This window comes from Castanea sativa, chromosome 8, assembly GCF_040712315.1.
Source record: "Castanea sativa cultivar Marrone di Chiusa Pesio chromosome 8, ASM4071231v1".
Classification (NCBI taxonomy): Eukaryota; Viridiplantae; Streptophyta; class Magnoliopsida; order Fagales; family Fagaceae; genus Castanea; species Castanea sativa.
In genome coordinates, this window is record NC_134020.1 from 40,798,268 (window position 1) to 40,812,330 (window position 14,063).

The 14,063-nt window shown below is 37.5% G+C and overlaps 2 protein-coding genes across 2 annotated transcripts; both read right to left on the bottom strand.

Moving 5' to 3' along the window:
* Positions 1-762: 762 nt before the first annotated feature.
* On the bottom strand, positions 763-1,742 carry LOC142606331 (uncharacterized). Its single transcript, XM_075777698.1, has 2 exons — positions 1,638-1,742; positions 763-1,116 (listed from the first exon to the last, which is right to left on the bottom strand). The coding sequence occupies exons 1-2, from the start codon at positions 1,740-1,742 to the stop codon at positions 763-765; spliced, it is 459 nt and encodes a 152-aa protein (XP_075633813.1).
* An 8,172-nt stretch (positions 1,743-9,914) lies between these two features.
* Positions 9,915-14,009, bottom strand: LOC142606960 (serine/threonine-protein phosphatase 7 long form homolog). The gene is made up of 6 exons (XM_075778341.1): positions 13,255-14,009; positions 12,636-12,736; positions 11,727-12,492; positions 11,532-11,619; positions 10,944-11,339; positions 9,915-10,852 (listed from the first exon to the last, which is right to left on the bottom strand). Exons 2-3 carry the CDS (start codon positions 12,732-12,734, stop codon positions 12,091-12,093), a joined length of 501 nt encoding a protein of 166 aa, XP_075634456.1. The 5' UTR covers positions 12,735-12,736; positions 13,255-14,009; the 3' UTR covers positions 9,915-10,852; positions 10,944-11,339; positions 11,532-11,619; positions 11,727-12,090.
* Between the last annotated feature and the right edge of the window lie 54 nt (positions 14,010-14,063).

The window sequence follows — 14,063 nt, forward strand, 5'->3', positions numbered from 1 at the left end:
CTCTGCATCATGTTGAGACCTAATACAAACTGCAATGTCATGTGAACATGGTATCTCATACAATTTCCATTTCTGGCATGTGTAAGTTCTTTGCAACAGATTAACTCCATGTGTGTGATCCCCATGTCTAGCAATCCCTGGATTATGCGATGTATCTACTTGATATGATTGTTGTTGCGCGCTCAATCTCGTCACCTTGTGATGCTCCGCCTTTGCCTTATTTCTCATGAAGATATCCAAGGCATACTTACACCATTTTTTCCCCGAATTTAACTACTCTATGCTCTTATTGCGACGATCATCGAAGTAAGCATTCAGTTTGCCATAATGGGCAAGCTGTGAACACCCTTTAGAACACCATTGAAGCACTCAGAGACGTTTGTGGTCATCTCCCCATAACGGTAACCCTTGTCAAAAGTTATAGCCCATTTGTCTTTAGGCACATCCTTGAGATATTGGTGCACATCCCGATTGACATTCTCAATTAATTCGAAGATGACATTGAACTTTTGCTCCTAGGTAGCACTTGTTTCCCTTCGTACTAGATTCTTTAAAGTTTCATTATTCCATCTAGGGTTGACGCTACTGCCTTCGTCATCTATACAGTAAAGACAGCTTGTAACGATGTTCTGTCATAGGAAGCTGCAAAAAGTCTCAAGTAGTGTCTCTAAAGACAGCTTGTATCCCAGGGTGTCTGTCAGCTAGGACACACAGCTTGCTCCAATTGGTAACATTCCTTCTTATACAAGCCAAGAACCAACCTCAAGTCTCTGTGCTCTCGCTCTCGACAATGGCGAAGGCTAGTGGATAAATCTTACTATTAGCATCTGTCACCATTGCAATCATCAATTTCCCTTTATATTTTCCATAGAGGTGGGTTGCATCAATGCTGATCACAGGCCTACAGTGTTTGAACCCAACAATACACGGATGAAACGCCCAAAATATGGAGTTGAATGGACAAGTTCCCCATTCATAATTATCGTCCACTAGTAACTTATACTTTGTACCCGAACTGGTATCCTTAAGTACTGCCAAAAAACGGGGCAACTTTGCACAAAACTCCTTAAAATCCCTGTATATAGCAGCAACAGCCTTTTTTTTGGCATCCCATACCTTGTACGTGAACCATAATGATTACGTTAGAAATGAATACAAGTTAAATAATTATAGTTGAAGAAAACAAATCAAGAATTGTAAGGCTATAAGATGAAGATAATATTTCTTTCTCTTTATTCCTTTTTTCTTTTCTTTTTTTCAATTTCATTTTTCATAATATAAGGTATTCATGGGTGTTGGTAAAAAAGATCATGCTTATACTTCCATGAAGACTGATGTCTCTACATTGTATTAAAAAAAGAATGCAAGTTAAAGAATACCTTGTAGTGAGATACTTCGTGTTTTAAGTCTGCCAAAACAAGGTGCCATAAGTTCTTTATCTTATACGCGGGGTCTTCTCATATATATCGCTCAAGTATGTATGCTAGGAACACCGAATCAAGCATCTGACCATCATGAGCATTCTGAATTTTGTCGCATGTGTGGGGGCCCTTGCATTTTGCGTTCTTCCAAAAATTGTCTCCCTTGCAACAAATCGCACAAACTGACCATGGACAAGAATCATCCTCGCAACTCACCATAAGTCTCTCTGAGTCTGAATGCTCATTTTTGAAGCTGAAATTCTCCCGTACTGCATACCAGGTCAACGCATGTCGCACCGCTAATTTAGTGGGGAATACCATCCCTTCATTAGCTGCTCCCCAAAAGTCCAACTTGATACTTCCGTTTGCATAACCAGTGATGGATCAAACATATTATCACAAGTGTTTTTGGTGAACTATTCTGGCATAGGATCGGGACCGGGGCATGTGTCTCTATTCTCTCCTACAACCACCTCTTCGATATGATCAACATCCTCATGTTCACCCATAGTATCTAGGAGCTCCTCGAACTCATCCCTAGTAACATTAATATGGGTTGCATCCTTACCAAGTCCATGATCATCTTCATTTTCAAATGTGCCCCCATGCACTTGATCATGAGATAAATGCTCTCCTTCATACACCTCATCATGAGATAAATGCTCTCTTTCATGCACTTTCTGGGGCCCTTCCTCCTCCTCAATCAAGTTCACATGCGGAAATGTTTGCCACAGTTCACTACCATACCCATCTCCTGTGTTCTCTGCACACCCTTGATAAGACTGTAATGGTATTACGTCGATGTGCTCATCTACAGTTTCATCCAAAATAGTATGTTGTGAACCATCTCCAGCCTTTACTATGGTGGGCTCAACAGTGACATAGAGATCCAAAGCAATGAATCCCTTCACCACCATTTGTTCAACAACTTCCCACATCCTCTTCACTTCGGCGCCACCCGAAAACTGTAGTGAATTGTAGAAAACCTGGGTGTCTACAACTCGTTGAGGTGCTCGATACACAATGGAAATGTTATGCCTAGAGTGGTCTAACCCCATCACCTTCAATATTCTTCATTGCAAGTTCCTAATGCTTATCCTATGCTTCACCTTAACAAATTTATGCTTTTGGCTCGGGCCTTGGTATGACAACCCATACAACTCATGATAATATGTCTCTCCATCATAGTACACATAGAAATAGTAAAAACCCATCATTGACCTATTCAAAGAATATTATAGTTGTCATAATCTATAACCACTTAGATAAATTAGGTGTACGATAAAAACAATTTATATTCAAACTCGACCAAAAGCCTCTTTGTGCATAGACATATAAATAACTGAATCTTGATCATTCAAATAATTTATACACATAGACATAATCTGCACTTAACCATATATATTTTGCAAACTTATAAATAATTAAAACTCAACCATAGGCAAACTTTATTTTATGAAGCCAATTTTTTCGTTGAGTAATGAATTCATATTACTATGAACACCCATATTACTGTAAAAGTGAATAGAATATCATATTACCTCTATCTATCAACCCATGAGTTTTATACAATTAAGCCACACATGAACTATACTTGTCACTAATTGGGAATTCAACTAACATTTATTAATATATGTGTATATATATATATATACTATGTAGTTCTAGCACTTGCTTATTCTAAAGGTGTTGTTAGATTGAGCCCATATTCAATTTATAACCGGAGGACTAAACTAGTGACTTGGTTTTATGACCTTTATAGTTTCTAGATATAGGCATTGCAAATCTTGATATTGGTCTCTATCCAATGTGATGAGTTACCATGCTTTTGTTTGCTACTAAATGCTAATTAGCATGAATATTTTCAAAGGATTTGCAAAATTTTATATTTGTGCTCCATTTGTTTTGACAAAAAAGTTATATGTATATATTGCAACATATATATATATATATATATATATATATATATATATAAACAAAAAAGTTATATGTATATATTGCAACATATATATATATATATATATATATATATATATATATATATATATATGTATGTATATGTATATGTGTGTGTGTGTGTGTCAGCAGTTGTACATAGTTAATATTGCAAAACTCATTACATGAAATACACCCCATGCATAAAAATATTATACGAACCACATACAAACACAATCTGACTAAGCATTTAACTATTACCTCTATGTATTGATCACAACAGGGTTGACCCAAAGGTGAAATTCGACAACACGTTGGTCTTGGATGGAGACATTGAAACTAAAAACCCAAGACTTGCAGATGGTGACCCAATTGCAAGTTAGCCTTCTGCTTCTCCAAAGGAAATAAAGTGTAACATGGGAATGGTCGGCTAAAAATGGTTCAGAGATATTGAGGGTGTGCAATGTTAAGCGGTACTCAAGTTTAAGAAACTCAAGTCCTTAAAATTAATAGTACTCGTGTTTACAGGTATCGAGTACCATTCATTATGCATTAATTAAGGTGGTTGACGCTAGTATGTTGGTGTGGGTAATAAGTATAGAGCTCGAGTTCGTCAAACTCAAGTACTGTACTTCGTACGTACTTGAGTTCCTTCCATGAAATCTCTGAACAGCATTAATTGGCAATTTCTGCCCAACATTAATTTCAACAAACTAAAAACTACTATGGCAAATACTAGACACAATTTATGTGAATTTTTTATTTAAATATTTTATTAATTGAGCAGAAAACTATAAAACTTATGATTAAATTTAATACCACATCAATTTATTTTACTTACCCAAGTCAAAGAAAGATACTAGTTCGACCGAAATACAAATTCTTAGCACCAATTAATATTAAACAACATGGCATAGTGTAACTTCACTATCTAACGAAAAAGCCGGTTAACAAATGAAAGTCCATTTCTTTCGAGGGAGAGAGAGAGAGAGAGAGAGAGAGATCGTCTTATTGCACCAAAATATTCCAAAGCAATTTATATACATACTTATTATTATTTAAACTCTACAGGCACTATTTACAATTTGGTACACATTCGCTCAGGTTGGCACCAAAATATATTTTAATAAAAAAGAAAAAGAAAACATAACATGGGATATGAACAACTGAACAAGTTACTACTCGAATAGTACAACTGAATTTTAAAGGCGACTCTGCGATGTTGTATGCAAATAAGCACTACTGCAGGTTCTCTGAAAAAAAATATAAGGGTACGAGTTACATTCCCTTACAGTTTGGATTGCCACGACAGCAAACGCACAAGATTTCAACTCAAATGTCTTTCAAGCTACATACATATCAATTGATGGCCTTCAGCCATTTTCACAACCGCAGTCTTGACACCAATGACTGCTCATGCGCTCTTAGCATTTTCTTGATCCACAAAGAGAAAAAATAAAATTAAAAAGTGAGAATTGCTGGCATAGCAACACTTACAGCACATTCACAGGAATTTGTAATATAAAGCAATTTAGGATAACTCTACAGTCAGGACCAATGTTTTTTTTTATTTTTTTTAATTGCGTTTCCCTTGTATATAATCTTCGGCAAGATATGCAGACCCCTTTAGTAAGGAAGAATAATGGATTTTATAAACTCTTGAAGTGGAGCCAGCTCCTTTCTGTCAATTACCACAAATTCCTGCACAAAACTAGTGCGACAAGTTTAACTAAAAGCTTCATAATTAACTAATAAATTCTTACATCAAACAAAAGGTGCACTTTACCTCAGGCATACTTTTAGTAGAAATTAAAATATTGGGATTGGACTTCTCAATCAATTTATAACATGTTTCAAAATTGCACATTTGGGATGTCAAAACACATTTTGACAACTAGATAGAGAAATCAATGGGACAGCTTTTCCACTATCTATGTCCAAGATTAATGGAGGGTGTTAAGGTATTCCATCACCTAAGGTTCTAAACAAATTGCTCCATAGAACCATAATCCAAGGAAACAAAACTTTCAGTATCTTAACACTTGTATGGTACAAACGCCAACAAAACCCACCAAGGTGAGCTAATAATGCATGTTCAAAAAAAAAAATTTTTAATTCCTGCTTTTTTTCTTATTCTTTTTTTGAATACATGTTCATTTTTTATATTCAAATATCAGTCTTCTTGTCACAGCATTGTCGTGAAAGAGTGTTCAAAATACATACTGAGAATATATGCCCATCACGTGTAAGTGCAACTGAATGCGTGCCTCCACAAGACACCTGGATCACAGATGAGCAAAATTTGTAACAGACTTTCAAAAAGAAGAGAGTTTTTTTTCCCCAAAGATTTCTAAGTATTGAAATGATTCTAAAAACAATTTCCCTAATAGCCTTTGGAGGAGCATGCACATCCGTAGGAGTTGCAACAAAAGCAAAATGAGGATGCATAGGGCCTCACCTGAATATGAGTATAAGAAACTTAATGGTGTCATAAGTTGTGTGCTAAAACTATGATATACATGATTACACCATGCTAAGGACTCAATTAATATGTAATAGATCACAAAATAGACTCATCTTTGTTCCTGCATAAATGATCTCATTTCCATGGGATGCTAACCCTTTGCCAATTCAAAAAGATGTCTATCTTGCCATGAATGCAAAAATGTGGGATAAGAACAAAGTAAATGATAAGGATGATAAGGAGGATAAGGAGGTATCTCTAAACCTCACATGAATATTAGCAATTTCATTATGGATTTTTAAGCATCTAAATTAATTGAAATGGCACTTAATAGTAATTTTATATTGGAATTATACACACGCCTCATGGGTTTTGAAGTCTGAACCCATGACCTCACCATCCATCTCACCATCCATTACACCCACATGGCACCATTTCTACAGGATCAAAATAAAGATGGACAGAATCCAAAGTGATAGGCAGTTGAAGGAATTTTAAAAGAGAAATATATTAATATTGCAATAGAGTCAAACTTATGTTATTTTGCACGTCTTGCCTTCCCAAGCTTTAAAGCCGGCCGAGCTATCAAGGACTTTTCATACCCTGCCTGTTGTGCAGTAGCAACATCAGCTTCATTTTCTGTTTTAATCAGTTTTTCATTTGCTTCTAGGGCATCAGCTATGTCCAGCTGAATTTTTCATTCCCTTGACTGAAAAGTTATACTAGTTATTTAAGTTGTTGGAATAAGATACCAGACATGAGAAAGAGGGCGGGGGAGGGAGGAAGTAGAGGGCTATAATTTTTTTAATCTAAACTTGTTAAATAGAAGACCTGTAGTACATGAGCAAGATAGAGTAAAAAAAAAAAGTAAATGACATTAATATTTTATCTAAAATAGATATTTAATATTGTTTGATATTTCTATAAATTAGAAAATTATTTTTTTCAGAAAGTCTTTTTATTTTCTTGTAATCACATGGCCCAAAAATGTTCTGATAAATTGGACAATCACCTAAATAAAAATATTCCCAGATGTAACATTTGTCCTTGCATTGTGTTTAACCAAGTATTGAAGGACAGGGTTCTAGGACAAAAGCATACTTGGTGATAACAACAGGGATGCCAGCATAAGCTGCACTGACAGCAGCTTTTACTTTTCCAGTCATGCCCCCTCTTCCCACCCTTGACTTGTCTCCAAAGGTAATTCCACCTTGATGTTTTTCCTTAACATATGTATGGATTAGCTTTGACTTTGGGTCACTTGGAGGGCCATTATAGACACCCTCTACATCACTCAACAAAACAAGAAGATTAGCCTTTAGCTCCAAAGTTAGCAGAGCAGCCAAAGTGTCATTATCCCAAAATAACCAGAAGAATCCTGCACAAGAAAGGTCTTAATCAGAACCACGGGTAAATGGCACATTAAATACTGAGATAAGTTGAGAGAGTCTAGGAAACACATATTCAAACTCGTCCTACATACCAAAAAGATACAATATACTGATTTCCAATAAATCAAGGGTAAATGCCTGAATCTACCATCCTTCCCTCTTGGTACCCCAACCCAAAAGTACTCTTGCTGGTATAGGGGTCAGCGCACACATGCAAGTATATTTGCCTCATATAGTCATATGGCAAAAGCCAAACAGTTTAATGTATAAAAAGATAAGAATGCAATCCTAAACATTGTCTCCATTTCTTGACAAGCTAAACTCATCAGGATTGTGTACATAAGGTTCCCTCTTTACTCTAGTAAAAAAAATTATTATATAAAGTGTAACAGCCTATATTTTTTTTTATATATGCATAAAGTGTAACAGCCTATACTCAACACTACTAAGTCTTAAAAGCAACTGAATTGAAAGTTGAAACCGATTAAAAGGAAAAACCCTAAGGCCATAAAGTCCAAAAAGATTCATAAAAGCAAAAACTAGGACATAATTGATGCCAACCAAAGACAATACAGCTTGGAGATGAAAGAGGAGGTCTCTAGAAAATATAAGTATTGTAAGAGTCTGTTTAAACAACTTGATCAAGTACATCTCAGACATGAAAGAGGAGGTCTTACATACATTTTTTTTTAAAAAAAATAAGAATTCAATAGTTGGGGGAGGGGGGATTTGAACCCTAGAGGCCTCCTTTGGAACACCAAGAAGTGCAAGTTGAGCCATTAGGCTCTTGGCTGAATGGCTTCTTATACATGCTGCTATTTCTTGACAATAATAGTAAAATTTACTTCCAAGCAAGAAACAAAGTAGTTAAAAATGGTAACATACCTCATATGGAGCTCTCCTAGTGCTAACTGCATCATTTTCATTGAAAATTGGAATAACCTTGAGAGCTAATATGACTATACAGTTTCACTAAGTTGATTTCTAAAAGCTCTGTCCCTAAAATCATTATCTGTTACAAGAAGCTGAGCCGATGTGACAACCAGCTACAGATGAGGAAAATAGACTAATACATTAAATCCAAGACATTACCAAAATCACATACCAGGTTCTGTAGTGAGTGCAATGCGATCCCTTGAGATCACAAGTTCAGGTGACAATTCATCAGATCCCAAAGGTTAAGGTACTCCATTGTTGTTGTTAAATGCCCTTGACTTGCTAAATTTTCAGCATATTTTTCAACAAGCTTACACAAAGATGCACTAAATCGCTTCTGCCCAGTTGCCAAGCCAAGGACAATAGTCTTTTCCATCAAATCCTAATCAAACGATTAAAAAAAGAAATAAGTATTGTGGACAGAATATACAGGTCAAAATACACCTCTACAAATACCAAATTAACCTGCAGAAGCTCAACATAGGATTTCCCTCCACACTCAGTTCTAAGACTCCTTGACCAAATCGTAAACAATGCACTAGAATGTCATAAAAAGAACTCTATCTTTGCCAGGAGTAAAAAAATTTACACTACAGAGAAGAGCAAGTGTTTCTTTCCAGAATTTCAGGGGCCTTGTATTTACAAGGCTCAAGAGATCATTGTTCACCATCGCAGAAACAACCTGAAAATGAAATACACCCCGCACATTTACACTTGCAGCCTATTTTCCGCGACTATAGGTCCAACAAGTCTATAGCCCTTTTTTTTTTAAGGCGGCTACAGGCTAAGACCTATAGCTGCGTTTTTGAAAACAAGGCTATAAGCTGAGACTTACAGTTGTGTTTTTAAAAACGCTGCTATAGACCATGTTTTGGGCACGTTTTAAAAACATGGCTATAGGGTATCTATAGGTCTGCAATGGAAATTTTTGAAGTTCATTGCCAGAATTTTGCACGTTACCAACAAAAAATATATTAGCTTGTAAGCCCAAATCTTCAAGTTCATTGCCAAAATATATGTGCTAGGAAAAATTTATCACCAAAGGACAAAAAGATCCTATACATCACAAAAAGATCCTATACTATTGCAAGCCCAAAGCAGCACTGATTCTTAAACTTGTTGAGCTGCAACATGAAAAATGAACACATCAAACTCAATCCTATATTTGTAATGCTCCAGAACAAAACATGTGAAGATACACTAATTCAAGATTTCTAATGGCTTACCAGTACTTTCCACAGTGTCATTCTAATGGCTGGTTGCTAAAGCAATCACCAAAAGACCAACCACAAGAATTGGTATTAGCAGAGTACTTTTCAAAAAAAAAAAAACAATTGGCAAAGCATAATCTAATTGAGTTAATAATCAAACTTATCAACTCTTTAGGTAAGTAACTGCTTTTCTTTGTAATGTCTCAGAAAAAAGTTTTGTTTTCCCAATTTCATAATTGAAAAGAGATAGATATTGTTGCAGCTGGAAAAAACAACACCTAGTACTAAACACAACTATGAAATGTATCTTCAAATGTCAATTGACTGTTTAGACATGAGATATTGCCTCTCAAATTACTATTTTCAATACACCCGTCATGAGTGCTTCAAGTCCACTTACTAAGACATTATTTTATGCGTCCTCATTCTTGCAAAGTTCTTATCAAGTCCTGCAGTTTCACTTGCCTACTAGCTATGGTTTGCTTGTTGTTAAGACCCCCATAACTTGATCAAATGGGTGTAAAAGTGAATTAGAAAAGCTAAAACATTCACAACCTTGAGTAAGCATGCACCAACTCTGAATGAGGATGTCAAAAACTCTTACAAGTGGGAATCTTTGAGTTCAATTATTTCCTACTTGACAAAAAAGATATCACTTAATTTCACCCATATGGGTAACATCATCTCAACTTTGCATAGATATGGCTAAAGGATAGCAATATGTTCTCAAGATGGTTTTTCTACCCCTTTAAGAAATGCCCACAGTTGAATTCAAAATAGTATTCTTAAGAGAAACACACCACTTGGAAGGCACCATTTTTGGTTCCACCCATGCCATTTGATATCGAAAATCATTCCCGTTTTCTTCTCTTCACTGGTTCCTTGACTAGTCTTACCTTGCCCAAAATCAGTATTGAATCGAAGTATAGTACCATCTCTAGTCCCATAGTTAGAAGGATATGTCCGTGTCTGCTACGGCCTTCACGGCCGATCCTTAATGGGTGAAGCCTCTGGTGGGGGGGTGGGTATCTCTGTCTGGATGAACTCTGTATAGACAAACTCAGGGGGGACAGCACCAGGGGTGGGCATGAATCTCTTCTCATCTCTACCATGTACGTTTGTGGGGGCAGTGCCAATGGTCGGTGGGGGAGACGTACGAGTGGTGGGCAATGGAGATGTAGTAGAGGATGTCGATTGGTCCAAACACATCTCATCAGACTCATCTACTGCCTGACTTGCCTCCTCCATGATGTGGCCATGCACGGGTGTGTGATGCCGACCAGATTGACAGCCTCCTCCACGCCCTCGATGTCCACCTGCTTGCTGACCACACCCTGTAGCTAGTGCAGCCGGTTCACTCGTGTTGCCCGCAACGCATGCATTGTCTTAGGTCAACCGACCGATCTCTTCAACAACTTTCAAGGCAGCAATACAATCGGTGTAGATCTCGAAACCTGGTTCGCACTTCACCATAATCTTCAGCTGTGATTCAACCTATCAGAAGTATACAAAAGTAGTGTTAGTAGGTTAAACTAAACTATGCAAATCAAGGTACTTTTGTAACAGAACAATCTTGTAAACTTACCAAAGTGTCCCCGTACGAGGTCTCTTTTGTAATATGGCGTAGAGTGCGGGGATGAAACCACACCATATACTCATCATTGTAGCTCATCTCCCCATGAAAGGGTGGTGCATCAGCAATTGTGGCGTGCGCATCCTATCTAGCAATATGTATGGCATGTACTGGAGCCCGATTTCTGTCTAGCTTGCCCTGGAGTGTTATCTTGTGAAGTTCAGTTGAAATATCAACATCAACCGGTATGCCTTGCTTCATCCCAAACTGTCGGAGAACACATTCGGGGTGTTGGCCTTCAACCACCAAAAAATGTATGAGCGGCACAATAGACCTCCATATGTGTTGGCCTGCTGTACAATATGCGGGCAGGGAACCCAAAACAAATTTGTATGGCTCCTAGATAATCTGCAATGATCCAATAGATGCAAACAACCATATTAACAATATAATTTTTTTTTTAAATGTGTAACGAATGTGAACAATACATGCCAACAATTTTTAACTCGAAAATTTAAAAAAAAAATGTTTATTCATTCCAAAGCTAATTGTAAGTACAACAACTACATGCCAAAGCGGTCCCCAACAAAGGCACAATACCTGATTTAGCCGTAGTGAAGCAAGCGACATACGATAGGCGCGTAAGACGTGCATTGGATATTCAGTTGTGCACTTAGCCCCTTTCCATCTAGCAAACAACACAAACATAACCTTCATATTAGTTACTTACATAATTCTCATGCAAAAAATTTAATGCGGAAATGTAAAACAGTAACTATCTAAGATCTTACATACCTGACAGCAAGTGAACCTGGGGGTAGTGCTTGGTATGGATGCCTCATCACAAGACATATGTCTGGAAACCTCGCTCATGCCCACAACTGCACCAATAGCAATGCACCACCAATCTGCTTGGCTGTCTTCTTGATGCGTTACAAAGGTGTCTATATAGCCAACTTAGTGCTGCACTACCCCAACTATAATTCTTTCCATTGCTGATTGGATTGAAAAATTGTAGATACATAATTGAGAGTCGTTCGCCAGACTTGTCCATAAACAGCATACCACCCAACATCCCTAGTATATAAAACCGAGCATACTACTACACAAGCACCTCGGTGGCGTCAGCCAGGAAAGGGTTGCTAAACCGATCCTCGAGCTAACACACTTTTACCCTCAGCCCTTCCATCACTGCGATGTTCTTACTAGCACCGACTTTTCTGTTTGGCAGCCTATGCCCTAGCAATTCAGCGCAGAGGTTGCCCCAATCTTGCATATGGGTAAATCCCACCACCGGCAAGTCATCTACAAGTACCCTTATTATAACCTCCATGTCTTGTAGCATGATGGCCATCTCACCATGGGGCAAGTGGAATGAGTGTGTCTCTAGCTGCCATCTCTCCACCAACGTCGTGATCAATGCATGGTCAAGGTCTATATTTGGAACCCGAAGTAGCCCCTCTAACCCCACATCTGCGATATAAGCAGAAATTTGTGGATCTAACCCACCTTCAGGCACACTTATAAATCGGTGACGACAAGTCAGTACACTTGATACTTCCTGCAAATGGAGCAGTATTGTATTAATAATAGCATTCACTAAACAGGTAATAAATATGCTTCAAACATAAATGACAATGCTAACAACAAGTGCATAGTAAGAAAAATCTTTCTACTACATTACAATTTTGGACAAATGCATACCTCACCTACCAAAGGAACATCCCAACGCGAACTTGAACAATGCACAAGCTGCCTCGTCAACAAAGGTTGGACAGAGGGTCCCGCTCCATGTAGATCCATATCTAGCATAAATTAAAGGTAATTAATGGCCCATTGTACTTAAAAGCAATCAAATACAACAATATGCATCCTAGAAGCCAACCCGAACACAGGATAAATATGGAAACCAAAAGGATTGAAAAGAGATATTGATACATATCTAAAATTTTAAAATCTCAACAAATTTCCCAAATTATATATTGTTTTCCTAAATATACGAAATTGGTCATTCCCTCACTTCCCCTAGCAGTGGACAATGAATTTTGCCAACAAAATTTCTCTCAACAAACAAAATAGAGCAACCATCACTAAAGAAAGTGCAAACCTATCATGTTATCAAAATCACAACAATTGAATAAAATATTGAAATTGTTAATTAGAACAACATCATAATATAATGCATCAATGTGATGAAGCCCTAACAAGTTTGCATAGCCACAAATTACCCACAAGTTAATCCCAATCCCAATAACCGACATATACCCACAAATAACCCTAACCCCCAAATGCTCAAACAAATATTGAGATGAGGAGAATGTACCTTGTGATTCCAAATTGAAGATGTATATCAAGAGTGAGAGTACAGAGTGTGAGCAAGAGGGAGAGTACAGAGCAAGAGCGAGAGCGAGACTGAGAGGGAGACTGAGAGTGAGAGCGAGACTGAGAGGGAGATTGAGAGCGTGTGGGAGAGTGAGAGCAAGATGATAGCGAGATTGAGAGAGTGAGAGGGAGATTGAGAAAGTGAGAGTGATGAAAGAGTAAGACTGAGTGGGAGAGAAGGAGATTCAAAGAGTTAAGCATGGGTGTTAAAAACAAGGGCGAAAAATTGTTTTCAATTTAAGGTTGGAACCCAAGCCATACCCGAGTTCACTAAACTCAAGTATGAGTCTGGATCATGGAGGTAATCAACCTGAGCCATACTCGAGTTTACTAAGCTCGGGTACTATGTATTTAAATAACACAGTACTCGAGTCCACCAGACTCGAGTTCATAGTGCACAGTACTCGAGTTTGTGAAACTCGAGTACTAGCTGGCATTTTTTAATGCCCAAAAATCTTGCTCAACCAGCACCACGGTGGCATGCACACTAGTAACTCGAGTTTCTTAAACTCAAGTACCATTTAGAACTCAAGTTTGAGAAACTCGAGTACTAGAAAAGTGGTAAATTCCTAATTAGTTCCGAAACAGTGCTAAATTGCAACAAATTTTGCAAAATGGTGGTATTTGGCTATCTTCACCAAAGGATCTAGATAAAAATGCAAATTGGGCTTAAGGACCAGTACCTATCGCTATAACTCACTAGTGCCCCTTGCCCAAATGTAGTTGGCTCAAGTAGACAATTACTAATTC

Coding starts and splice junctions, on each gene's coding strand:
- LOC142606331 (XM_075777698.1), bottom strand. CDS start 1,742: ATGGTATTCCCCACTAAATTAGCGGTGCGACATGCGTTGACCTGGTAT. Junction 1,117..1,637: donor CAGACTCAGAGAGACTTATG/GTGAGTTGCGAG, acceptor TTCACGTACAAG/GTATGGGATGCCAAAAAAAA.
- LOC142606960 (XM_075778341.1), bottom strand. CDS start 12,734: ATGGATCTACATGGAGCGGGACCCTCTGTCCAACCTTTGTTGACGAGG. Junction 12,493..12,635: donor ATGTTCCTTTGGTAGGTGAG/GTATGCATTTGT, acceptor CTCCATTTGCAG/GAAGTATCAAGTGTACTGAC.